The sequence below is a fragment of the Babylonia areolata genome, chromosome 6, assembly GCF_041734735.1.
Source record: "Babylonia areolata isolate BAREFJ2019XMU chromosome 6, ASM4173473v1, whole genome shotgun sequence".
NCBI lineage: Eukaryota > Metazoa > Mollusca > Gastropoda > Neogastropoda > Buccinidae > Babylonia > Babylonia areolata.
The window spans coordinates 53431523-53459090 of NC_134881.1; the positions used below are offsets into that span (position 1 = coordinate 53431523).

The 27568-nt window shown below is 44.8% G+C and overlaps 1 protein-coding gene across 1 annotated transcript in view; it reads left to right on the forward strand.

The window, feature by feature from the left end:
- LOC143283144 (putative pyruvate dehydrogenase E1 component subunit alpha, mitochondrial) overlaps positions 1 to 26565 on the forward strand; it is a 32747-nt gene extending 6182 nt beyond the window's left edge. Inside the window, exons 5-9 of the mRNA XM_076589287.1 lie at positions 1589 to 1680; positions 4683 to 4931; positions 8112 to 8248; positions 14347 to 14455; positions 24406 to 26565. Of these exons, the coding sequence (XP_076445402.1) occupies positions 1589 to 1680; positions 4683 to 4931; positions 8112 to 8248; positions 14347 to 14455; positions 24406 to 24570 (752 nt within the window). The 3' untranslated portion in view covers positions 24571 to 26565. The remainder of the gene's footprint in view (positions 1 to 1588; positions 1681 to 4682; positions 4932 to 8111; positions 8249 to 14346; positions 14456 to 24405) is intronic.
- The last annotated feature ends 1003 nt before the right edge of the window (positions 26566 to 27568 follow it).

The following is a 27568-nucleotide window of genomic DNA, read 5'->3' on the forward strand; positions in this document are numbered from 1 at the left end:
TCACTCGTGTAAACAAAATGAGTATGTTTTAACCCGGTGTTCGGTTGTCTGTGTGTCCGTGGTAAACTTTAACATTGACATTTTCTCTGCAAATACTTTGTCAGTTGACACCAAATTTGGCATAAAAATAGGAAAAATTCAGTTCTTTCCAGTCATCTTGTTTAAAACAATATTGCACTTCTGGGATGGGCACAAAAAAAATAAAAAATGAAGCCTAATTATATGCAAACTACATTTACTGTTATATTTTTTGTATTCTCTAAACTTGGCACTTTGACCTCTTATTCTGACACAACAACAAGAGCAGTCATTATTATCATTTTTTGTTCAAACAGGAACTTCTTTTGCTAAGCATGGAATTTTTATTTATTTTGCAACCGTTTTGGTGCAGATAGTAAAGAAGGGAAATTACTTTGTAATTAATGCTAGGGGACTTAATTTATCACAAGTGAGTCTTGAAGGCCTTGCCTCTCTTGTTTGTATCATGGATCAGTCCGTACACTTTGACGCCTCTGTAAAACTGAAAACTGAACTCTCTAAGATCTCTCCATTCATGGAGTTACATTTGCATAAGTAAAAGAGTTACATTTACACAAATTTGCTTATAATCATAATAACAGGAACAAAAACTAAGAAGAGTGTATGTATAGAAATTGTTCTTGGAATATTTGTTTCGTAGAACAGAAATATGAGGATGAGGTTTATGTGAAGGTCATGTATCTGCCCCTTTTTTTTTTTTCTTTTTTTTTGTTGTTGTTGTTTTTCTTGTTCTTTTTTTCTTTTTTTTCAACAGCAGATGTGTAACATACATGTATGGATCGGCCTGCACACTTTGACACCACCTTGAAACTGAAACATGATCAAGGGAACTTAACCCTCAAACAGTTTTGTTTGCTGTTGTTTTTTTGTTTTTGTTGTTTTTTTTCTGTTTGTTTGTTTAGGGCTGTGCTGAATGTTTTCAAGAGAGATGTGTCAGCTTTTGCGGAAAGCCATCATTGATAATGTTGTGCATGCAGTGTGTTTGGTGTCATACACTGTACCATATCAAACTGATACAAACTAGGGCTATCGGTTTGCTCTGCTTGGCCAAATTTTTGCGCGGCTACCAGTGAAAAGACGACCCATCTAGCCCGGTCCGCTCTTAGCCAGTCTTCTTTCTTCTTCTGCGTTCAGTCGTATGCACACGAGTGGGCTTTTACGTGTATGACCATTTTTACCCCGCCATGTAGGCAGCCATACTCCGTTTTCGGGGGTGTGCATGCTGGGTATGTTCTTGTTTCCATAACCCACCGAACGCTGACATGGATTACAGGATCTTTAACGTGCGTATTTGATCTTCTGCTTGCATATACACACGAAGGGGGTTTAGGCACTAGCAGGTCTGCATATATGTTGACCTGGGAGATCGGAAAAATCTCCACCCTTTACCCACCAGGCGCCGTCACCATGATTCGAACCCGGGACCCTCAGATTGACAGTCCAACGCTTTAGCCACTCAGCTATTGCACCCGTCAATTAGCCAGTCAAATGCCTCTAAAAGCTATATAAGTGCTGAATCATTCGGTGAGCAATGTGTGTTGGTGGGCAGGGCGTGTGTCTGGCTGCGCCAGGGGAAAGGGGGGCTCCATGCACATGTACACCAACAACTTCTACGGAGGTAACGGCATCGTCGGAGCTCAGGTCAGTGTCAGAGCGCTTTGTGATGATTTTGATTATCTCTTGTCACTGCCAAGTTTCTTGTGTGAAGAGCACTTCCCAGCGACAGTTATTTCAGAAATGATGCTCCCAGTCACAGGCTTTGGTTCATGTCGAAACGACACAATGGACTTGTACACTTCAAACTTAGTTAGGGGGCAAAGGTTAGTCATTGTTCTATTGGCGGGAAACTGGCTGCAGGTGTCAAGTTTTGTTACAGTGTGAAAAATGGTCTTATCTACATGACCCCTCGATTTCGACAAAAGTCACTTATGGCAGTGCACTGTCTTGTCAACTTAAGTCGCCTGTGGCGATGAAAGAGTTATTTGTTCTTTTTTACATGGGATAATGGATTGGGGAAGGGGGGATATTTCAGTATTGTTTTCATTTTCGATATTGGCGTTCTTTGATTATTCTTTATTACATGCATTCTTGTATACTTCTGTGTCGTACAAATTTCCATGTTGATTGTCCTTAATTTCATCAATGGGAGCATTTCAGTATGATGCGGATTTCTGTATTGGCATTTTGTTACATATTGTATGTTGTTGTCTTTTTTGTTTGTTTGTTCTGTCTCCTATGTTTTACTTTGTTTCAATATTAAGGCATGCACTCCGCTTAGGCCCTGGCCACAAACTGTACAACTACAAGTTTTTTGAAAATCAAATTCAGGAAAGAGGAGGATTCTATTTTTGTTTTTTTTTTTCCATCATGAGATTTTTTTTTTTCTTTTGCTAAATTGATGGAATAGTGGGTCCATGTATCATCATGAAAATGATGCACATAAGTCCTCATGCAAAGTGATACCCCTTGGCGTGGGCATTGTCTTGTTATAGTTTGTCATGTTAACTCACTCGGGACGACAAGTTTTCTCCCTTGCTTTTCCCCACAGACGGCCCATTTGTAAGGGTTAGGGAAAAAAATTACAAAAAATACAAAATACTGTGTAAGAAAATGAAACTTTCAGAACTGGTTTATTACGTGTTGAGCTATTACATGTAAAAAAAATCAAATTTCTCATCTTATTTTTACAGTTTTGCCATATGTAGAAAATACTGCCAATTTTTCACCCCGAATCACCATACCCATGCTCGCTTTCTACATTAAATTCGCTTTCTTCTTCATCATCATCCACCTCTTCAATGTCCGACCCTTCAGTTTGTAGCATTTCAAGTACTTCGGCAACCCTAAAACATTGCCGTCACTGCCTTGTTCGCTTCACAACATTCCGAGAAGAGGCCGCTTTGCTAACAGGCTGGCACGCGAGCAGACGACCGGTCAGTGACTTTGTCAGCGTGTGTGCGAGACAGGCCACACATCCCATATTAACCAATCATACTGTTCGATTGTGGAGTGACCCAGAATAGCGCACTCTGCTTGGCTAATCACAAAATCACGTGTACAGCGCATGATGGAATTTTACTTTCGGAGAATGCTATTCCATTCATTTGTCCGAAACCGAATACGTTTTGTGTAGGAATGCGTGAGCATTCCTTCGTCTGGAAAGAGTTAATCACTCTGTAGGACTGAATGTTTGGACGGATCACGATCTCACATAATGTTTTATCATTGGAATTGCTGCATTGTGAAGAGCTTAAAGCGAAGTTGATCAGGGGCAAAACGTATTGTGGTGGCCTGGTTGTAATGCGTCCATCAAAGAATCGAGAGAATCCGAATGCGCTGGATTGAATCCCACACTTGCCAGTATTTTCACCCTCTCCACTAGACCTTTAGTGTTGGTCTGGATACTAGTATTTGTAAGAGACGATAAACCAAGTTAACATGTGTAGCATGAGCTTAGCACAGCACACATGAAAAGAACCCATGGCAACAAAAGGGTTTTCCTTGGCAAAATTCTATAGGAAAATCCTCTCTGATAGGAAAACAAATACGCTGGCAGGCAAAGAAAGAAAAAAGAAGAAGAAAAAAGGTGGCACTGCACTGTTGCGTCTCACTCGCTCTGGTAAGAAAAAGTAGCCTGAATTTTTTAGAATTCTCTTATGACAAGAGTAATACAATACATTAACAGATAAGCTGAACATTAATTTCACGTACCACTGGCGTGGGCATAGCCTTTACCATGAAGTACAAGTACAAGAAAAAAAAGTGTGTGTGATGCTTTACGGGACCAAATACAACACAATAACAATTGAACTCATTATTCTTATTGTTGTTGGTTTCAGGTACCCCTGGGCGCAGGCATCACCTTTGCCATTAAGTACCAAGAAGAAATGTATGGGGACGGATACAATTCAATACAATGATAATACAATAACAAATGAACCAGTCATATTTATAGCATTATTATTGCTGGATTCAGGTACCCCTTGGTACCCCATGAAGTCCCAGAGCAAGAAGAATGTGTGTGTGACGCTTTATGGGGACGAATACAATACATTAACAAATGAAATTGTCTTTGTTATTATTGTTGTTGTTGCTGGATTTAGGTACTCCTGGGCGTGGGCATCGCCTTGTACAAGGCAAGAAGAGTGTGTGTGTGTGTGATGCTTTACGTGGATGAATACAATACATTAACAAATGAAATTGTCTTTGTTATTATTGTTGTTGTTGCTGGATTTAGGTACTCCTGGGCATGGGCATCGCCTTGTACAAGGCAAGAAGAGTGTGTGTGTGTGTGATGCTTTACGTGGATGAATACAATACATTAACAAATGAAATTGTCATTGTTATTATTGTTGTTGTTGCTGGATTTAGGTACTCCTGGGCGTGGGCATCGCCTTGTACAAGGCAAGAAGAGTGTGTGTGTGTGTGTGATGCTTTACGTGGATGAATACAATACATTAACAAATGAAATTGTCATTGTTATTATTGTTGTTGTTGCTGGATTTAGGTACTCCTGGGCGTGGGCATCGCCTTGTACAAGGCAAGAAGAGTGTGTGTGTGTGTGACGCTTTATGGGGACGAATACAATACAGTAAGATAATAAATGAAAATAACGAACTTATTGCTGTTGTTGCTGGATTCAGGTACCCCTTGGTGCAGGCATCGCCTTCGCCATGAAGTACGAGGGCAAGAAGAATGTGTGTGTGACTCTCTACGGGGACGGGGCAGCCAACCAGGGCCAGCTGTTTGAGGCCTACAACATGTCCAAGCTGTGGGACCTGCCTGTCATCTACGTCTGCGAGAACAACGGCTACGGCATGGGCACCTCCGCCGACAGGGCCTCCGCTTCCACCAGTTACTACACCCGGGGGGACTACGTTCCGGGCATCTGGGTCAGTGGTTTAGACATTACGCCGATATCAAAATGTTCCGAGGAGTTCATTTTCCACCACATAGCATGGTCGCATGCTTTCCTGTCGTGACATTACCCAGACGCTCTGGACGTATCGATCACGAGGCCAGGGCAGTCACTACTAACCTTGGTCTCACGTGATGATGCTCAGCTAATCACATGTCGTGTTTACATTTGAACACATTGTGCGTACAGTTACACCATGTTGAAGGTTGTATGCCTTGTAGATAAAATGCATGTTTACTGATGTGGCTTGGAGGCCCAGTGTTCCTACCAAATTCAAAATGTTTCTACCAAATTTCGTAATTGTTCCTTCAAACACTTGTTCAGGGGTTGGCATCTGTGTGCTTTAAAACCAGTCTGAAAACATTCCTTTTCAAGCAGTCCGCATAATTAAGGCAGTTCATTTCTTATCTGTACTATCTGGATCACCATCTCTTTCATCCTTGTGTATACATGTGTGGGTGGGTGGGTGTTGTATGCTTGGTGTCTGACAGATATGTTATTGTAAAGTGGTTTGACGAGTGGTTTGAAAGCACTGTATCAATGAACTAATTGTAGTAGCAGCAGCAGTGGGTGCTATTGGAATCGGGTTGCCATTGATTGGGTCTTCTTGTCAGAGAACATCCTGCAGTGCTGTGTACTCACAAGTGTCCTCTTTGCTTATTAATGAACAGGTTTTCATTCACATCTGTAAAGCTCAGCAGAATAAAATAGTGCCGGTACAATACAATACAAAGTTAGCAGCATTCGTAGTGTTTGGGGAAGTTGGAGACACAGTACTAAGTTAGCAGCATTCGTAGTGTTTGGGGAAGTTGGAGACACAGTACTAAGTTAGCAGTATTCGTAGTGTTTGGGGAAGTTGGAGACACAGTACTAAGTTAGCAGCATTCGTAGTGTTTGGGGAAGTTGGAGACACAGTACTAAGTTAGCAGCATTCACAGTGTTTGAGGAAGTTGGAGACAATGTTGTCGGTCTTTGACAGTGCTGTCCAGTAGAACAGCAGACAGAATCTCTTGTCAGTTGGTGCTAAGGACTATAATTCATTGCTCTGCTGTAAAATGCAGAAGAAAGCAATGTAGATCAATATTGTGCATTACAGTGGGACATGTTAGATGACTGTGTTTTTGCTGTTGGCTTCTCAGAAGGGTTCAGAACAGAATGCGTCTTGGAACACTGTGCAGGCACTTTCAGTTCCTCCACTTGAGCAGAGTAGTATTCTGCAGATGATAGGAATCAGACCCCTGCTGGAGTCTGCACTTGCAGGTCACAGTATGGATGTTAGATCAAACATCAGTTTCAACATCAGTTTAGCCCGGTATCCCAGTCGAACCATATAATTATGTGACCTGGTTCGAGACAAAATTTGACAAAAAACAAGAACGCCAGAGAATCGACAGACAGACAGAAAATACAAAAAAACTTAGCCGTATGGAGAGCACAGGAACAGGAGTCATAATGGCTGCCGGAAAAAGAGGGCACTAGCCAGTGGGACAAAGGGGAGGTTACCTACTTCCGGGAGGTTATCGGCCGTAGTTTCGTTTTCTCCGCATTGGCGGATAGTAGTTTGCACAGGACAGGAATGTCAGACCCCTGCCGGAGTCTGCACTAGTTGGGTCACGGTAAGTATGTTATTTAAACGTAATTTTAGATAGAAAATTTCCTTTTAATCACACACACTACACTGTGACCCAGTGGTGCACACTTTAACAGGGGTCCGATTCCCTGTCCTGTGCAAACTACTGCCGTGCTGAAGGGGAGAAAACAAGAGTATTTGTATTTGTATTTCTTTTTATCACAACAGATTTCTCTGTGTGAAATTCAGGCTGCTCTCCCCAGGGAGAGCACGTCGCTATACTACAGCGCCACCCTTTTTTTTTTTTTTTTGTATTTTTTCCTGCGTGCAGTATTATTTGTTTTTCCTATCGAAGTGGATTTTTCTACAGAATTTTGCCAGGAACAACCCTTTTGTTGCCGTGGGTTCTTTTATGTGCGCTAAGTGCATGCTGCACACGGGACCTTGGTTTATCGTCTCATCCGAATGACTAGCGTCCAGACCACCACTCAAGGTCTAGTGGAGGGGGAGAAAATATCGGCGGCTGAGCCGTGATTCGAACCAGCGCGTTCAGATTCTCTCGCTTCCAAGGCGGACGCGTTACCTCTAGGCCATCACTCCACTCCTAGATGCAGCTGGTTACCTCCCCCCAGTATGTGTGGAGTGATGGCCTAGTGGTAACACGTCCGTCCAGGAAGCGAGAAAATCTGAGCGCACTGGTTCAAATCCCACAGTCATCAGTATTTTCTGCCCCTCCACTAGACCTTGAGTGGTGGTCTGGACACTAGTCATTTGAATGAGACAATAAACCGAGGTCCATTGTGCAGCATGCGCTTAGCGCACGTAAAAGAACCCATGGCAACAAAAGGGTTGTCCCTGGCAAAATTATGTAGAAAAACCCACTTTGATAGGAAAACAGAATTGCACTCTCAGTATAGCGACGCGCTGTCCCTGAGGAGAGCAGCCCGAATTTCACACAGAGAAATCTGTTGTGACAAAAAGAGTAAAACAGTACAATACAGTACAGTGTTACCTCCCCTGTGCATGCCTGTAGAGCACCCTCTTCCTCTGGCAGCCATCTTCCACCCATGACCTGTGCATCCAAGCAGCTAAGTCTTTTTTTTTTTTTTACATGTCTTACTGTCTGTCTGTCATTTCTTTGATGCTCTTGCTCTGTCTAGTGTCATGTCCTCAAACAGGACACAGTATTACCTCCCTTGTTTTAGCAGTTGGGCTGAGATCAAGCCTGGGTCGCTCTTGGTAGAAGGACACGCAAGGCTGTCTCTTAGACGCAGTTTTAAGACAAAATTTCCATACTTCTTTTCAGGTCTGAATCAGTCCTTTTATTGCGTAATTTTTTTTTTAACTTTATTTGCTTCATGAGCATTTCTACATCTACTTTCTTTTTAATCATGTTAAATGTTCCTGTGTCGAGTGCTTGTCTAAGTTTGTTTTGCCGCACCTGATATAATTTCTCTCTTTTTTTTTTTTCTTTTTTTTTTCTTTCTTATTTTCTAATGCTTCCCAATGACAGCCTTTGAAGCATTACTTGACTGACATTGGTTTGTATTTTTTGTTTGTTGGTTTTTTTTTTATCACACCCAGGTGGATTCCATGGACGTGCTGTCGGTGAAGTCGGCCACAGAGTTTGCCAAGGACTACGCCGTCAAGAACGGCCCCATTCTCCTAGAGTGCGCCACCTACCGTTACCACGGACACAGCATGAGCGACCCGGGCACAAGGTCAGTCACGGTGGGCCAGGCTCACGTCTTGATGATTGATATGGACACTTACATCGCACCTATCCTCATTCAGAGACCAAGTTCTCTCAGTGCTTGACAAACTCGGGGTCATTTGCATAACAGGCTGCTTACCTGGGTAGAGGGTGACCGACGGCTGCCATTGGGCACTCGGCATTCATTTCCTGTAATAATAATAATGATAATGGATACTTATATAGCACACTCTCCAGAAATCTGCTCTAGGTGCTTTACAAAAACGCTTTGTTAACATAAAACATTACATCTATGTTACACACACCAAAATATGACTACACACACACACACACACACACACACACACACACACACACACACACACTGGGTACATACATTTTAACAATACATGTGTATCTAACAGCTACCCTAACACATACGCACACATAGGCAGGCACAAACTTACATAAACGCACACGCACACAATACACATTCATATACATGCATGTAGTTATGTACACATACATATGTATACATACATAGTCCAGCACAGCTAACGCAAAGGAAGTGAACCTGCCACAGTTGAACTTACTGCTGAGGGAAAAGGTGAGTTTTGAGACGAGATTTAAAAGATGCGAGGGAATGAGAATGTGTCATTCAATCAGGTATGGGGCACGCACACAGACACACTCAGACAGACATGTAACATTGCTTGGATGGTGGCTCTGGGGGGTGGGTCAGTTTTCAGTTTGGGGAAGAGGGGAGGGGGGGTAGGTTGTCAGGGAATGGGATGGACATAGCATCATTATTTGAATCATAAACGTATCAGATGGCATCGTTCAGACGTTTCCTTCTGTTCATTGCATGAATAATGGATTTTGACAAATTCTGGTGATGTTTCTCGTTTTTTTTGACAAAAGTAGTGTACCAAAATCAGTTCTTATGTAGTTATTCAGAAATGTTTCTCTGATGTCGGTGTACAATTGTCACTCAAAACAGTATACGTTTTTCATTTTCAATAGAAGATTTACAGCATAAACACATCTTTTTTATATGTTGATTCACTGTACTGGCAATACATTCAGTCTCAGGTGTTTGATAGCTACTCTGTTACAGTATACGTCAATGCTTTAGATATATGTCTCTTTTTCAAAAATAGTTTTAAACGATATATTAGAGTGAGCAGTGTGTTGCTGTGCTGTGTCCTCCAGTTACCGTACCTGTAGTTAGAGTGAGCAGTGTGTTGCTGTGATGTGTCCCCCAGTTACCGTACCTGTAGTTAGAGTGAGCAGTGTGTTGCTGTGCTGTGTCCCCCAGTTACCGTACCTGTAGTTAGAGTGAGCAGTGTGTTGCTGTGATGTGTCCCCCAGTTACCGTACCTGTAGTTAGAGTGAGCAGTGTGTTGCTGTGCTGTGTCCCCCAGTTACCGTACCTGTAGTTAGAGTGAGCAGTGTGTTGCTGTGTCCACCAGTTACTGTACCTGTAGTTAGAGTGAGCAGTGTGTTGCTGTGCTGTGTCCCCCAGTTACGGTACCTGTGGTTAGAGTGAGCAGTGTGTTGCTGTGATGTGTCCCCCAGTTACCGTACCTGTGGTTAGAGTGAGCAGTGTGTTGCTGTGCTGTGTCCCCCAGTTAATGTACCTGTAGTTAGAGTGAGCAGTGTGTTGCTGTGCTGTGTCCCCCAGTTACCGTACCTGTAGTTAGAGTGAGCAGTGTGTTGCTGTGCTGTGTCCCCCAGTTAATGTACCTGTAGTTAGAGTGAGCAGCGTGTTGCTGTGATGTGTGCTCCAGTTACCGTACCTGTGGTTAGAGTGAGCAGTGTGTTGCTGTGCTGTGTCCTCCAGTTAATGTACCTGTAGTTAGAGTGAGCAGTGTGTTGCTGTGGTGTGTCCCCCAGTTACCGTACCTGTAGTTAGAGTGAGCAGTGTGTTGCTGTGCTGTGTCCCCCAGTTACCGTACCTGTAGTTAGAGTGAGCAGTGTGTTGCTGTGGTGTGTCCCCCAGTTACCGTACCTGTAGTTTGAGCAGTTTGTTGCTGTGGTGTGTCCCCCAGTTACCGTACCTGTGGTTAGAGTGAGCAGTTTGTTGCTGTGATGTGTCCCCCAGTTACCGTACCTGTAGTTAGAGTGAGCAGTGTGTTGCTGTGCTGTGTCCCCCAGTTACCGTACCTGTAGTTAGAGTGAGCAGTGTGTTGCTGTGATGTGTCCCCCAGTTACGGTACCTGTGGTTAGAGTGAGCAGTGTGTTGCTGTGCTGTGTCCCCCAGTTACCGTACCTGTAGTTAGAGTGAGCAGTGTGTTGCTGTGGTGTGTCCCCCAGTTACGGTACCTGTAGTTAGAGTGAGCAGCGTGTTGCTGTGGTGTGTCCCACAGTTACCGTACCTGTAGTTAGAGTGAGCAGTGTGTTGCTGTGGTCTGTCCTCCAGTTACCGTACCTGTAGTTAGAGTGAGCAGTGTGTTGCTGTGCTGTGTCCCCCAGTTAATGTACCTGTAGTTAGAGTGAGCAGTGTGTTGCTGTGATGTGTCCCCCAGTTACATTACCTGTAGTTAGAGTGAGCAGTGTGTTGCTGTGCTGTGTCCCCCAGTTAATGTACCTGTAGTTAGAGTGAGCAGTGTGTTGCTGTGCTGTGTCCCCCAGTTACCGTACCTGTAGTTAGAGTGAGCAGTGTGTTGCTGTGGTGTGTCCCCCAGTTAATGTACCTGTAGTTAGAGAGCAGTGTGTTGCTGTGCTGTGCTCCAGTTAATGTACCTGTAGTTAGAGTGAGCAGTGTGTTGCTGTGCTGTGTCCCCCAGTTACCGTACCTGTAGTTAGAGTGAGCAGTGTGTTGCTGTGCTGTGTCCCCCAGTTACCGTACCTGTAGTTAGAGTGAGCAGTGTGTTGCTGTTCTTTGTCCCCCAGTTACCGTACCTGTAGTTAGAGTGAGCAGTGTGTTGCTGTGCTGTGTCCTCCAGTTACCGTACCTGTAGTTAGAGTGAGCAGTGTGTTGCTGTTCTTTGTCCCCCAGTTACCGTACCTGTAGTTAGAGTGAGCAGTGTGTTGCTGTGCTGTGTCCCCCAGTTACCGTACCTGTAGTTAGAGTGAGCAGTGTGTTGCTGTGATGTGTCCCCCAGTTACATTACCTGTAGTTAGAGTGAGCAGTGTATTGCTGTGCTGTGTCCCCCAGTTACTGTACCTGTGGTTAGAGTGAGCAGCGTGTTGCTGTGGTGTGTCCCCCAGTTACCATACCTGTAGTTAGAGTGAGCAGTGTGTTGCTGTGCTGTGTCCCCCAGTTACCGTACCTGTAGTTAGAGTGAGCAGTGTGTTGCTGTGCTGTGTCCCCCAGTTACCGTACCTGTAGTTAGAGTGAGCAGTGTGTTGCTGTGATGTGTCCTCCAGTTAATGTACCTGTAGTTAGAGTGAGCAGTGTGTTGCTGTGCTGTGTCCCCCAGTTACATTACCTGTAGTTAGAGTGAGCAGTGTGTTGCTGTGGTCTGTCCTCCAGTTACCGTACCTGTAGTTAGAGTGAGCAGTGTGTTGCTGTGCTGTGTCCCCCAGTTACCTTACCTGTAGTTAGAGTGAGCAGTGTGTTGCTGTGCTGTGTCCCCCAGTTAATGTACCTGTAGTTAGAGTGAGCAGTGTGTTGCTGTGCTGTGTCCCCCAGTTACCGTACCTGTAGTTAGAGTGAGCAGTGTGTTGCTGTGCTGTGTCCCCCAGTTACCGTACCTGTGGTTAGAGTGAGCAGTGTGTTGCTGTGCTGTGTCCCCCAGTTACCGTACCTGTAGTTAGAGTGAGCAGTGTGTTGCTGTGGTGTGTACCCCAGTTACCGTACCTGTAGTTAGAGTGAGCAGTGTGTTGCTGTGCTGTGTCCCCCAGTTACCGTACCTGTAGTTAGAGTGAGCAGTGTGTTGCTGTGCTGTGTCCCCCAGTTACCGTACCTGTAGTTAGAGTGAGCAGTGTGTTGCTGTGCTGTGTCCCCCAGTTAATGTACCTGTAGTTAGAGTGAGCAGTGTGTTGCTGTGCTGTGTCCCCCAGTTAATGTACCTGTAGTTAGAGTGAGCAGTGTGTTGCTGTGCTGTGTCCCCCAGTTACCGTACCTGTGGTTAGAGTGAGCAGTGTGTTGCTGTGGTGTGTACCCCAGTTACCGTACCTGTAGTTAGAGTGAGCAGTGTGTTGCTGTGCTGTGTCCCCCAGTTACCGTACCTGTGGTTAGAGTGAGCAGTGTGTTGCTGTGATGTGTACCCCAGTTACCGTACCTGTGGTTAGAGTGAGCAGCGTGTTGCTGTGCTGTGTCCCCCAGTTACCGTACCTGTAGTTAGAGTGAGCAGTGTGTTGCTGTGATGTGTCCCCCAGTTACGGTACCTGTAGTTAGAGTGAGCAGTGTGTTGCTGTGCTGTGTCCCCCAGTTACCGTACCTGTAGTTAGAGTGAGCAGTGTGTTGCTGTGGTGTGTCCCCCAGTTACGGTACCTGTAGTTAGAGTGAGCAGCGTGTTGCTGTGGTGTGTCCCACAGTTACCGTACCTGTAGTTAGAGTGAGCAGTGTGTTGCTGTGGTCTGTCCTCCAGTTACCGTACCTGTAGTTAGAGTGAGCAGTGTGTTGCTGTGCTGTGTCCCCCAGTTAATGTACCTGTAGTTAGAGTGAGCAGTGTGTTGCTGTGATGTGTCCCCCAGTTACATTACCTGTAGTTAGAGTGAGCAGTGTGTTGCTGTGCTGTGTCCCCCAGTTAATGTACCTGTAGTTAGAGTGAGCAGCGTGTTGCTGTGCTGTGTCCCCCAGTTACCGTACCTGTAGTTAGAGTGAGCAGTGTGTTGCTGTGCTGTGTCCCCCAGTTAATGTACCTGTAGTTAGAGTGAGCAGCGTGTTGCTGTGCTGTGTCCCCCAGTTACCGTACCTGTAGTTAGAGTGAGCAGTGTGTTGCTGTGCTGTGTCCCCCAGTTACCGTACCTGTAGTTAGAGTGAGCAGTGTGTTGCTGTGCTGTGTCCCCCAGTTACCGTACCTGTAGTTAGAGTGAGCAGTGTGTTGCTGTGGTGTGTCCCCCAGTTACCGTACCTGTAGTTAGAGTGAGCAGCGTGTTGCTGTGCTGTGTCCCCCAGTTACCATACCTGTAGTTAGAGTGAGCAGTGTGTTGCTGTGCTGTGTCCCCCAGTTACCGTACCTGTAGTTAGAGTGAGCAGTGTGTTGCTGTGCTGTGTCCCCCAGTTAATGTACCTGTAGTTAGAGTGAGCAGTGTGTTGCTGTGCTGTGCTCCAGTTAATGTACCTGTAGTTAGAGTGAGCAGTGTGTTGCTGTGCTGTGTCCCCCAGTTAATGTACCTGTAGTTAGAGTGAGCAGTGTGTTGCTGTGCTGTGTCCCCCAGTTACCGTACCTGTGGTTAGAGTGAGCAGTGTGTTGCTGTGCTGTGTCCCCCAGTTACCGTACCTGTAGTTAGAGTGAGCAGTGTGTTGCTGTTCTTTGTCCCCCAGTTACCGTACCTGTAGTTAGAGTGAGCAGTGTGTTGCTGTGCTGTGTCCTCCAGTTACCGTACCTGTAGTTAGAGTGAGCAGTGTGTTGCTGTTCTTTGTCCCCCAGTTACCGTACCTGTAGTTAGAGTGAGCAGTGTGTTGCTGTGCTGTGTCCCCCAGTTACCGTACCTGTAGTTAGAGTGAGCAGTGTGTTGCTGTGATGTGTCCCCCAGTTACATTACCTGTAGTTAGAGTGAGCAGTGTATTGCTGTGCTGTGTCCCCCAGTTACTGTACCTGTGGTTAGAGTGAGCAGCGTGTTGCTGTGGTGTGTCCCCCAGTTACCATACCTGTAGTTAGAGTGAGCAGTGTGTTGCTGTGATGTGTCCCCCAGTTACCGTACCTGTAGTTAGAGTGAGCAGTGTGTTGCTGTGCTGTGTCCCCCAGTTACCGTACCTGTAGTTAGAGTGAGCAGTGTGTTGCTGTGCTGTGTCCCCCAGTTACCGTACCTGTAGTTAGAGTGAGCAGTGTGTTGCTGTGCTGTGTCCTCCAGTTAATGTACCTGTAGTTAGAGTGAGCAGTGTGTTGCTGTGCTGTGTCCCCCAGTTACCGTACCTGTGGTTAGAGTGAGCAGTGTGTTGCTGTGCTGTGTCCCCCAGTTACCGTACCTGTAGTTAGAGTGAGCAGTGTGTTGCTGTGCTGTGTCCCCCAGTTACCGTACCCGAGAGGAGGTGCAGGAGGTGCGACAGAAGCGTGACCCCATCGGCCTGTGGAAGGAGCGCATCGTCACCGCGGGGCTGGCCTCCGAGGACGAGTTGAAGGTCAGTGAGCGAAGGAAGGGATGAAAGAATGAATGAATCGTTATTTGACTACGGTGCAGGTACCAGCGCAATGGCCGACTTTACATAATTGTCGTTGTTTTAAGAGACATGTACACGTATAAAAGGTACTAGCACATTAGTTGACTTACACATACCTGCTGTTGTTTTTCGAGACATGTACACATGTAAAAGGTACTAGCACATTCGCCGACTTACATATCTGCCGCTGTTTAAGGAGGCATGTACACATACACACATATAAATGTAGTTATACTTAACACATGAAAACTGTATTTGCCTTTGTTTTAACTAAAAGACATATACACATATAAATGTAGTTATGCTCAATACATGTATACATGTACAAGGGGATAACACAGCGTCAGACTGAGAGACACAATTTTGCTCATTGTTTACGAAATGGAAGTGAGTAACACACACACACTCACACAAACACACACAGTGAGCTAGAGGAGCAAGATGGCTGAATGGTTTATCGCTTATCTTCCAGTACAATGTCCGTGAGGGCCCTGGTTCGAATCTCAGAATCGCACCCCTTTCTCCTAAGCTTGAATGGAAAATCAAACTGAGCCGAGCGTCTAGTCATACGGAGGAGACAATACACTGAGTCGTCCTCTGGCAAAATTCTGTTGAAGAGATCCACTGTGATGTGTAGACAAAAAGATAAGCATACACTCAAGGCCTGACCGATGGCGTTGGGGTTATGCAGCTGGTCAGGTGTCTGCCAGGCAGATGTGGTGTATATTTGATAGTCAGTCGTGTCTGACTATGACCACCAGAACAGCAGAGGAGGCAACTGCTGTTCCAACTATTTGGGCTAGAATTTGGTTATAGTGGAGAGTGTCTTGCCCAAGTTACATCCCCACTCTCTCGGCCAAGAGGGTTTTAGGACAGTCGGCGTTGGGATGGTTCCCAAAGGCCGACTAGCCCACAAGGCTACAGCACTAAGAGCCAGTGCAATTTCACCTCCTAGTTTGAGAGTCATAGTCCTTCACAAAAGACTACGCTGTAAATGATTTCCCATTGACTGGAGAAACCATTGATAATACAGCTCTCACTTTGCTGTTGGCCCAAATGTAAACTTATGTCAATCTGTGATATAAGCCGAGTGTTGGGCCAAGATGTGGTGTTGTTGGAATTTTGTCCAGACGCAGTGATGCCGCCTTGAAAAACTGAAACTGAAGGCGAGGCTTGATGTCATGATTTCCATGTTCAGTTTCATGGGGGCGTCAAAGCGTGAGGATTTATTCATATACACGACACCACGTCTGCTGTTTGAGAGAAACGAAAAAAAAAGTAGGAGCTGATGCCTGACCTTGTTGTACACCCAGCACTCTGATCAGGCCTTGGTGTCTACATGAATGCTACAGCAGCTCTTTGTGCTGCCGTGATCCAGTTTGTTTCTCTCATTATTGACTCACTTGTGTAAACAAAGTGAGTCTATGTTTTAACCCGGTGTTCAGTTGTCTGTGTGTGTGTGTGTCTGTGTGTCCATGGTAAACTTTAACATTGACATTTTCTCTGCAAATACTTTGTCAGTTGACACCAAATTAGGCATAAAAATAGGAAAAATTCAGTTCTTTCCAGTCATCTTGTTTAAAACAATATTGCACCTCTGGGATGGGCACAAAAAAAATAAAAAATGAAGCCTAATTATATGCAAACTGCATTTACGATAATATTTATATTTTTTGTATTCTCAAAACTTGGCACTTTGATCTGATATACTGACCCAACAACAAGAGCAGTCATTATTTTCATTTTTTGTTCAAACAGGAACTTCTTTTGCAAAGGATGGAAGTTTTATTTATTTTGCAAACGTTTTGGTGCAGATAGTAAAAAAGGGAAATTACTCTGTAATTAATGCTAGGGGACTTAATTTGCTTTAAACTGATCTTTCTCAAACATTACATTTTGAAATTATACTCAATACATAAAAAGCTTGGATTTTTTTTTTAAGTGTATCACAAGTGAGTCTTGAAGGCCTTGCCTCTCTTGTTTTAAATAGTAGTGTTAACAGTCAAACGTGGACTTCATTGTGTGTGTGTGTGAGTGTGTGTACACAAGTCTGGATGAATGAGTATATGTATGTAGGCATGTGTGTGAGATAGAAAAAGGATGGGGGGGGGGACCCATATGGATAGAGTGTCCTTGTGTGTTTTTCCCCCACTTGAGTCACAGTTACACACACTGACTTTTCATGCTCAGTCTGCAGAATTTATCGGAACACAGCGAACAGTTCATTATACTTTGGTGCTAAGCTATCAGCTTTTTGCAAACTGAAGTTTGGCGATATATCTGGAAATGTAATTGCAAGTTTTCTTATTTCATATGGCCTGGGTAATACATAGCAGTATCATGAGGCATTTTGATTTGACTTTGAGAAGCACAGTGTACTTGGTAGCAATTACCAAGTTAGTGTGTTAGTGTGTTTCTGTTAGCAGTGACGGTGCTTGAAGAATTGCACCTGTGAATGTGTGCAGTGTGCTTGCGAACAAGTGCTAAAAGATGTGTGTGTGTGTACATTGTAATTGGATGTTGAATGTAGTAATTACTGTTACAGTCATTGTTCATGTTCAGTATCATGTCACTTTGAATTTAATTATAATGAGTTTATTTATATTTATATAGCACCTTATCAGATGGTATGCTCTAAGCGCTTCACAGTTGAATAGTACCTATTTAGCAAAATCAGAATTTTAGAAATATGTACATATAGTTACAGATATGTACACACACACACACACACACACACACACACACACACACACATGTGCAGGTTGGTCCAACTAAGACATTGCATCTAAAGTACATACTAAATTCAATGTCCATAATAATCGCTTAAAAACCAGTTCAAACATCTGGAAGCAATCTCATACATCACAACACCCAAACAAATGCAATACTCAACTGCACCACCCCAAAGTCAGCCTTCCTCTTCCTCCCCCCCCCCCCCCTCCACACAACACCACAACAACATCACCACCCCAAAATCAGCCTTCCTCTTCCTCCCCCCCCCCTCCACACAACACCACAACAACATCACCACCCCAAAGTCAGCCTTCCTCTTCCTCCCCCCCCCCCTCCACACAACACCACAACAACATCACCACCCCAAAGTCAGCCTTCCTCTTCCTCCACCCCCCCCCTCCACACAACACCACAACAACATCACCACCCCAAAGTCAGCCTTCCTCTCCCCCCCCCACACCCCCCCATCCCCTCCACACAACACCACAACAACATATTCTGAAAACCGAAACTGAAACAAGCACACACCCACACCATCACAGGCATCAGGAGATCAGTTAATTAAAGGCAGTTTTAAACAGACGAGTATTGAGGTTGGTTTTTTAAGGTGGAAATGGACTGGGGGTGTCTTCATTCATATGGCAAGGAGTTCCACTTTATGGATGCAGTGAATGTGAAGGATCTTTGACGGAAGGACTAACAAACATAATAATAATAATGGATACTTATATAGCACACTATCCAGAAATCTGCTCTAGGTGCTTTACAAAAACGCTTTTTTTAACATAAAACATTATATCTATGTTACATACACACACCAAAATGTGACTACACACACGCACACGCACACACACACACACACACACACACACACACACAACATAACAGGATATTTAGAGAAAGTGACTGTCTGATGATGAACGTAGTTGTCTTGCTGGAATGTAAACGGTGAGGAGATCAGAAAAGTTTGACGAAGAACCAGACAAAGCGTGAAAGCAATGGGTGGCGAGTTTATATTAATCCTGGTCTGTATTTGCAACCAGTGGAGTTGTTTTAGAAGGGGCTGAATACGGCCTTCTTCTTCTTCTTCTGCATTCACTCATATGTGCACGAGTGGGCTTTTACATATATGACCGTTTTTACCCCGCCATGTAGGCAGCCATACTCCGTTTTCGGGGGTGTGCATGCTGGGTATGTTCTTGTTTCCATAACCCACCGAACGCTGACATGGATTACAGGATCTTTAACGTGCGTATTTGATCTTCTGCTTGCATATACACACAAAGGGGGTTCAGGCACTAGCAGGTCTGCACATATGTTGACCTGGGAGATCGTGAAAATCTCCACCCTTTACCCACCAGGCGCCATCACCGTGATTTGAACCCGGGACCCTCAGATTGACAGTCCAACGCTTTAACCACTCGGCTATTGCGCCCGTCGCCGAAAACGGCCATTTTGGGGGGCATTTCAGCACGTCGGACTGAGACGGGCAGCTGAGTTTTGGACTTTTTGCAGTTTATGAACAATTTTACTGTGGAGAACCAGCAAGCAGAAATTTACAACAACGCAGTTTTGAGAAGACGGACGCACCAGTGAGAATTGTTTTTTAGTGTGTCAACAGACAAGAAGTGACAAATGGAAGCAGCGCAGTGGAGTTGTGTGTATGCTGTGATGGCCTCGAGGTAACGCGTCCGCCTAGGAAGCGAGGAAATCTGAGCATGCTGGTTCAAATCACAGCTCAGCTGCCGATATTTTCTCCCCCTCCACTAGACCTTGAGTGGTGGTCTGGATGCTAGTCATTCGGATGAGACGATAAACCGAGGTCCCGTGTGCAGCATGCACTTGGCGCACGTAAAAGAACCCACGGCAGCAAAAGGGTTGTTCCTGGCAAAATTTTGTATAAAAATCCACTTTGATAGGAAAAACAAATAAAACTGCACGCAGGAAAAAATACAAAAAAATGGGTGGCGCTGTAGTGTAGCGACGCGCTCTCCCTGGGGAGAGCAGCCTGAATTTCACACAGAGAAATCTGTTGTGATAAAAAGAAATACAAATACAATACCCAATAATTATTGTTTATGTTCAATGTCATGATTGTATATGACATTGAATTCAGTCATTGCTCATGTTCAGAATTATGATTGTATGTGATGTTGAATGCAGTCATAGTTCATGTTCTGTATCATGATTGTATGTGATGTTGAATGCAGTCATAGTTCATGTTCTGTATCATGATAGTATGTGATGTTGAATGCAGTCATAGTTCATGTTCTGTATCATGATAGTATGTGATGTTGAATGCAGTCATAGTTCATGTTCTGTATCATGATAGTATGTGATGTTGAATGCAATCATAGTTCATGTTCTGTATCATGATAGTATGTGATGTTGAATGCAGTCATTGTTCATTTTCTACTTCATGATTGTATGTGATGTTGAATTCAGTTGTTCATGTTAACACCACATCACAGTTGTTATCTGATGTTGAATACAATCCATGATCAGTATCACCATATTTGTGACATTGAATACAACTACTGTAAAGCTCGGTCTATAAGCCACGACTTTTTACCCCAGCTTCAACCTCTGCGGCTTATACAATGATGCGGCTTATTTGCCGATTTTAACGATCCCGGGAGCGTCACGTTCTCGTCTATTCTTAGCTGCCCTTCAACTCACCGAATTCATGATTTCTGTCCATGAACTTTTGGATGAGCTTCAGGATAGTGTGCTAACTGTTCACGTTTTATAAATCAAATCCGCACGCATTAAAGCCTTCAGATCAGCATTCAGTTCTACTCTGCTCAAGCGTTTTCGTTGTGTTTATTTATTTTTTTGTGGCACTAGCAGTATTTTCGCTTGCTTTTCTTTCTGTTGTTCCCGCTTGTGTTTATTTCATAACCTACAGTATCGACAGCTTTTCTTAGTATCAGTATGTGTTCTGGTACCGGAAATAAGTGCGGCTTATAAACCGGTGCGGCTTATGTATGTATAAAGTTCAATTTTTTTCCAAAATTTAGTGGGTGCGGTTTATATACCAGTGCGCTCAATAGACCGAACTTTACGGTACATTACAAGTGTCATTCACGTCCAGTCCATACCGCCAAAGCTTATGATCCGTGAGCATATGGTGTTTCTTCTTCTTCTTCATTCGTGGGCTGCAATTCCTATGTTCACTCATATGTACACGAGTGGCTTTTACATGTATGACCGTTTTACCCCACCTTGTAGGCAGCCATACTCCGTTTTCAGAGGTGTGCATGCTGGGTATGTTCTTGTTTCCATAACCCACCAAACACTGACATGGATTACAAGATCTTGAACATGCGTATTTGATCCTCTGCTTGCATATACCCACGAAGGGGTTTCAGGCACAAGCAGGTCTGCATTTATTATGTTGACCTGGGAGATCGGGGGGGTGGGGGGGGGGGAATCTCCACCCTTTACCCACCAGGTGCCGTTTACCGAGATTTAAACCCGGGACACTCACATTGATGGCAGTCCAGCGCTTTAACCGCTGGGCTGTTTGCAAACAGCAGCATGTACAGCCAGTGTAATGAGCAGTACAACACTGTAACCACTTGGCTGTTGGCAAACAACAGCATGTACAGCCAGTGTAATGAGCAGTTCAACACTGTAACCACTGGGCTGTTGGCAAACAGCAGCATGTACAGCCAGTGTAATAAGCAGTACAACACTGCAACCACTGGGCTGTTGGCGAACAGCAGCATGTACAGCCAGTGTAATGAGCAGTACAACACTGTGACCACTTGGCTGTTGCGCCCCGTGGTACGGTGATGAAGGTGTGCTGTATGGTCATGAAGGTGTGCTGTGTGGTGATGAAGGTGTGGTGAAGGTGTGCTGTATGGTGATGAAGGTGTGCCGTGTGATGATGAAGGTGTGCTATGTGGTGATGAAGGTGTGCTGTGTGGTGATGAAGGTGTGATGAAGGTGTGCCGTGTGATGAAGGTGTGCTGTATGGTGATGAAGGTGTGCCGTGTGATGATGAAGGTGTGCTATGTGGTGATGAAGGTGTGCTGTATGGTGATGAAGGTGTGCTGTATGGTGATGAAGGCGTGCAGTATGGTGATGAAGGTGTGCTGTGTGGTGATGAAGGTGTGCTGTGTGGTGAAGGTGTGCTGTGTGGTGATGAAGGTGTGCTGTGTGGTGATGAAGGTGTGCTGTGTGGTGATGATGGTGTGCTGTATGGTGATGATGGTGTGCTGTATGGTGATGAAGGTGTGCTGTGTGGTGATGAAGGTGTGCTGTATGGTGATGAAGGTGTGCTGTGTGGTGATGAAGGTGTGCTGTGTGGTGATGAAGGTGTGTTGTGTGGTGATGAAGGTGTGCTGTGTGGTGATGAAGGTGTGCTGTGTGGTGGTGAAGGTGTGCTGTGTGGTGATGAAGGTGTGCTGTGTGGTGATGAAGGTGTGCTGTGTGGTGATGAAGGTGTGTTGTATGGTGATGAAGGTGTGCTGCATGGTGATGGTGGTGTGCTGCGTGGTGATGAAGGTGTGCTGTGTGGTGATGAAGGTGTGCTGTGTGATGATGAAGGTGTGCAGTATGGTGATGAAGGTGTGCTGCATGGTGATGAAGGTGTGCTGTGTGATGAAGGTGTGCTGTGTGGTGATGAAGGTGTGCTGTGTGGTGATGAAGGCGTGCAGTATGGTGATGAAGGTGTGCTGTGTGGTGATGAAGGCGTGCAGTATGGTGATGAAGGTGTGCTGCATGGTGATGAAGGTGTGCTGTGTGATGGTGTGCTGTGTGGTGATGAAGGTGTGCTGTGTGGTGATGAAGGCGTGCAGTATGGTGATGAAGGTGTGCTGTGTGGTGATGGTGTGCTGTGTGGTGATTATGAAGGTGTGCTGTGTGGTGATGGAGGTGTGCTGTGTGGTGATGAAGGTGTGCTGTGTGGTGATGAAGGTGTGCTGTGTGGTGATGGAGGTGTGCTGTGTGGTGATGAAGGTGTGCTGTGTGGTGATGAAGGTGTGCTGTGTGGTGATGGAGGTGTGCTGTGTGGTGATGGAGGTGTGCTGTATGGTGATGATGGTGTGCTGTGTGGTGAAGGTGTGCTGTATGGTGATGAAGGTGTGCTGTGTGGTGATGAAGGTGTGCTGTGTGGTGATGGAGGTGTGCTGTGTGGTGATGAAGGTGTGCTGTGTGGTGATGGAGGTGTGCTGTGTGGTGATGGAGGTGTGCTGTATGGTGAAGGTGTGCTGTGTGGTGATGGAGGTGTGCTGTATGGTGAAGGTGTGCTGTGTGGTGATGAAGGTGTGCTGTATGGTGGTGAAGGTGTGCTATGTGGTGATGAAGGTGTGCTGTGTGGTGATGAAGGTGTGCTGTGTGGTGATGAAGGTGTGCTGTGTGGTGATGAAGGTGTGCTGTATGGTGGTGAAGGTGTGCTGTGTGGTGAAGGTGGTGTGCTGTATGGTGGTGAAGGTGTGCTGTGTGGTGATGAAGGTGTGCTGTATGGTGATGAAGGTGTGCTGTATGGTGATGAAGGTGTGCTGTGTGGTGATGAAGGTGTGCTGTATGGTGGTGAAGGTGTGCTGTGTGGTGATGAAGGTGTGCTGTGTGATGATGAAGGTGTGCTGTGTGGTGATGAAGGTGTGCTGTGTGGTGAAGGTGTGCTGTGTGGTGATGAAGGTGTGCTGTATGGTGATGAAGGTGTGCTGTGTGGTGATGAAGGTGTGCTGTGTGGTGATGATGAAGGTGTGCTGTGTGGTGATGATGGAGGTGTGCTGTGTGGTGATGAAGGTGTGCTGTGTGGTGATGATGGAGGTGTGCTGTGTGGTGATGAAGGTGTGCTGTGTGGTGATGATGGAGGTGTGCTGTATGGTGATGATGGTGTGCTGTGTGGTGATGATGAAGGTGTGCTGTGTGGTGATGAAGGTGTGCTGTGTGGTGATGAAGGTGTGCTGTGTGGTGATGAAGGTGTGCTGTATGGTGATGAAGGTGTGCTGTGTGATGATGAAGGTATGCTGTGTGGTGATGATGGAGGTGTGCTGTGTGGTGATGATGGAGGTATGCTGTGTGGTGATGATGGAGGTGTGCTGTGTGGTGATGATGGAGGTGTGCTGTGTGATGATGATGGAGGTGTGCTGTGTGGTGATGATGGAGGTGTGCTGTGTGGTGATGATGGAGGTGTGCTGTGTGGTGATGATGGAGGTGTGCTGTGTGGTGATGATGAAGGTATGCTGTGTGGTGATGATGGAGGTATGCTGTGTGGTGATGATGAAGGTGTGCTGTGTGGTGATGATGGAGGTGTGCTGTGTGGTGATGAAGGTGTCCTGTGTGGTGATGAAGGTGTGCTGTGTGGTGATGATGAAGGTGTGCTGTGTGGTGATGAAGGTGTGCTGTGTGGTGATGAAGGTGTGCTGTGTGATGAAGGTGTGCTGTGTGGTGATGAAGGTGTGCTGTGTGGTGATGATGGTGTGCTGTATGGTGGTGAAGGTGTGCTGTGTGGTGATGAAGGTGTGCTGTGTGGTGATGAAGGTGTGCTGTGTGGTGATGATGGTGTGCTGTATGGTGGTGAAGGTGTGCTGTATGGTGATGAAGGTGTGCTGTATGGTGATGAAGGTGTGCTGTGTGGTGATGATGAAGGTGTGCTGTGTGGTGATGAAGGTGTGCTGTGTGGTGATGATGAAGGTGTGCTGTGTGGTGATGAAGGTGTGCTGTGTGATGATGAAGGTGTGCTGTGTGATGATGAAGGTATGCTGTATGGTGATGAAGGTGTGCTGTGTGGTGATGAAGGTGTGCTGTGTGGTGAAGGTGTGCTGTATGGTGATGAAGGTGTGCTGTGTGGTGATGAAGGTGTGCTGTGTGGTGATGAAGGTGTGCTGTGTGATGATGAAGGTATGCTGTGTGGTGATGAAGGTGTGCTGTGTGGTGAAGGTGGTGTGCTGTGTGGTGATGAAGGTGGTGTGCTGTATGGTGATGAAGGTGTGCTGTGTGGTGATGAAGGTGTGCTGTGTGGTGATGATGAAGGTGTGCTGTGTGGTGATGAAGGTATGCTGTGTGGTGATGAAGGTGTGCTGTGTGGTGAAGGTGGTGTGCTGTGTGGTGATGAAGGTGGTGTGCTGTATGGTGATGAAGGTGTGCTGTGTGATGAAGGTGTGCTGTGTGGTGATGATGGTGTGTTGTGTGGTGATGAAGGTGTGCTGTGTGTGCCTTGTCAGAAAATTGACGTGGACGTGCGCAAGCTGGTGGAGGAGGCGGCAGAGAAGGCCAAGATGGACCCAGAGCTGCCATTGGAGGAGCTGTACAAGGACATCTACATCAATCCCCCCGCCAACATGAAGGTCAGGGGCTGCGACCCAACCATCATGGCTGACGGACATTAACATACCTCACCAGAGACTTCCTCCGCTGTGCGTTGTTTGCCTCTCGACAGGACGTTTAAATGCAACTAGCTGGTCAGGAGCTGTGAAACTGGGTTTTCAGTGTTTGCTGTCTACTCGTCATAGCTGTTGGAAATGTTTTGAGGGGGAAATAGTGTGAAAAAAGAAAAGATATAGAAAGTTCTATTCTGATGTGTGTTGTAAAGGTTTAAAGTTGTTGTTGGGTGAACGATGAGAATATTTTCAGGGGGATGATAAATGAAAGAAAAGTGTGTGGTTCTGCTTGTAATGATTTGGTTCACCCTGAAATAATTATGTTAATTTTCAGACAAAGGAAATTAAAAAAAACATCTTTCGCTTTGTTTCTGAACTGAAATTTTATAGTCCTGTCTTTTTTTTGTCTTTTTTTTTTTTAATAGTTTATTGATCAGTGTTGTTACAGAGGACCTCTTCTTAAACCATGAAGATATTTCCTTATAAGCCTGTTTCAATGATCATGTAGATAAAACTGATTCATCTGTTGCTTATCGGCTTTACTGATGTAGTTGATGAATAAATCATGGCTTGATAATCTCATGTTAAGTTTTTCCTGTCGATACATTAGCTTTTGTTTTTGAGATTGACCTGGGAAACTCTTCCTGCTGTCTCCCCCCTCCTTCACACCCTTTGTTGTGTTTTGTTTTCTTGTTGAGCACTTTGTTTTGAGCAGATGAGTTGGTGACAGGACAGCGATTATCAAGTGGGTGCAAAGTGCAGTGTGATCAACATCGACAGTTTGGTGGACGGAATAACGTTTCCCCTTTATTGGAAGATTTACTGAATAACAGCTTCTTTGCCTCGTTAAGGACCTCCCTGTGTTCTTCAAGCTTTTTACCCTATATCAAAGGGATGCCGACTGCTTCGAGTTTACAGCAGGATTTCCATGGTGTTCACATCTTTGCTGTGATGACTGTCCTTTATGGCAGTCTTGGATTATGTTTGTTTGTAACCAGAGTTGTCAGGAAATACACCTTTTACATGCCTCTTCACCTTGCTGTGAGAGATTTAAAGGCAGACTGTCCACAGTTCTTCCTCTTTTTACTGACGTCGCTTGTGAACTTGCCAGGGAAAAGAAACAAGAGTTATGCATATCTTTATGAAGAACCTTTCTTGGTGTTTCGTAAATCATTTGGTGGATGCGCATGCCTTGTTCATGTTCACCATACATATGCTCAAGTTGTTTGTGTGCATGTGGGAGTTGGAATGGACATGTTATTTTTATGGTAATAAGTCATGCAGTTACGTTCAGTGAAAATGACAGTGTTAGGGGGGTTGTCTGACACTGACAAGTTGGCAGTCTGCTGGGTTTACATGGGAGCATAGTGTCATGTGCCGAGAGGAAACACTTGTGATCAAATATGATATCTTGTTCCTGGTTTTGTGATTGTTTTCTTGTACTTTCAGTATTTCATAGATGGAGAGGCTGCATTTCTGGCCGTTTGAAAATATGAGCAAACTTCATTTTGGATGCAAAACACAAATGAATCTGTGGTGTTTGCGTTCTGCTGGTGAACTCGTGGTGTTGAGGCACCGTTGAGAAGTCAGTGGGCAGGTGTCAAGTCCAAGGAATGTTTGTTGTCTCTCAGAGTTCTCTGGAAATAAAAGTTTGTACAACGTTGAGTTGTGTTTTGTTACAAGTCTGACTTTTTTTTTTCTCCACTTTTTGAGAATGAGTTGGAGTGTTCTATTGCTTGTTTCTGGCCAGTTGTGGAGATAGGATTCCATTCTATTGAAAGCAGGTGTTTTGTTGATCATCCGCAGGCAATTGCTTAACATCGTAGGCTGGGCACTTGTTTTTTTTTTGTTGGTTTTTTTTTTGTTTTTTTGTTTTGTTTGTTATAGCTTGGTTGCCTTTTTGTTGTTTTAGCAATTGAAGGACTCACATCTTATACTCATTTTTCAACAGTTGATATATTACTTTCGATGATGATTATGAAATAAAGAAGAAAATGAAAATAAGTTTGTGTTACGTTTTCTATTTGGTCTAAACCTCTCTCTCTTGCTCTCTCGCTCTCTCTCTCTCTCTCTCTCTCTCACACACACACACACACACACACACACACACACACATACTACTCACCAGTAAGTATATTTCTCCATGATATAAATAAGATTTTATTTTTAAAAAGTATATGAAAATTTGTTTGAGTGTTCAATTTTTGTTTTGTTTATTTGTGTGCTTTGGGGGTGGGGGTGGGGGGTTCTGTGCATTTTTTAGGGAGTATTGTTTTTTATTTTAATGGTGGTGATGGTGTGTTTTTGTTTTTTTGTTGTTGTAGTTGTTTGATTCTGCCTACCTACCTGTCTGTCTGTCTGTCTGACTGTCTGACTCTACCTACCTGACTCTGCCTTCTGTCTGTCTGTCTAGCTGTCTGCCTGACTCTTGTTTGTCTGTGTACACACACATACGCACACGCACGCACACAATATTAGCTTGGTGTTCACTTAATTTCAATCTTAGCAAGAAGTTGATACCTTGTTCCGGGCAGTTATTATAACTTTAGCCCGTTTTGTCTATGAATTATGAATATCCGCATGATCCCACCCCCCACCTCCCAACCCCCCACCCTCCACCACTCCCCCCCCAAAAAAGAGGGGTAAAAATGGTCATTCACGTAAAAGACCACTCGTGTTCATGTATAAACAAGTGAATGTGGAAATTGCAGCACACACACACACACACACACACACACACACACACACACACACACACACACACACACACACACACACACACACAAAGAGAAAGAGAAAACAGTTTGTCCGTGAGGTGTGTGTGTGTTTCTTGTTTTTTTTCCGCATTTTTTTCTTCTTTTTTTTTTGTGCAAAGCCTCTAGAGCCCTATTTAGAAAATAGGCGTTATATGAATTGACATTATTGTTACGACGATGATGATTTTTATATCATCATCATCATCAACATTATTGATATTAATGTTATCATTAAATTGGGCCAGCGTAAG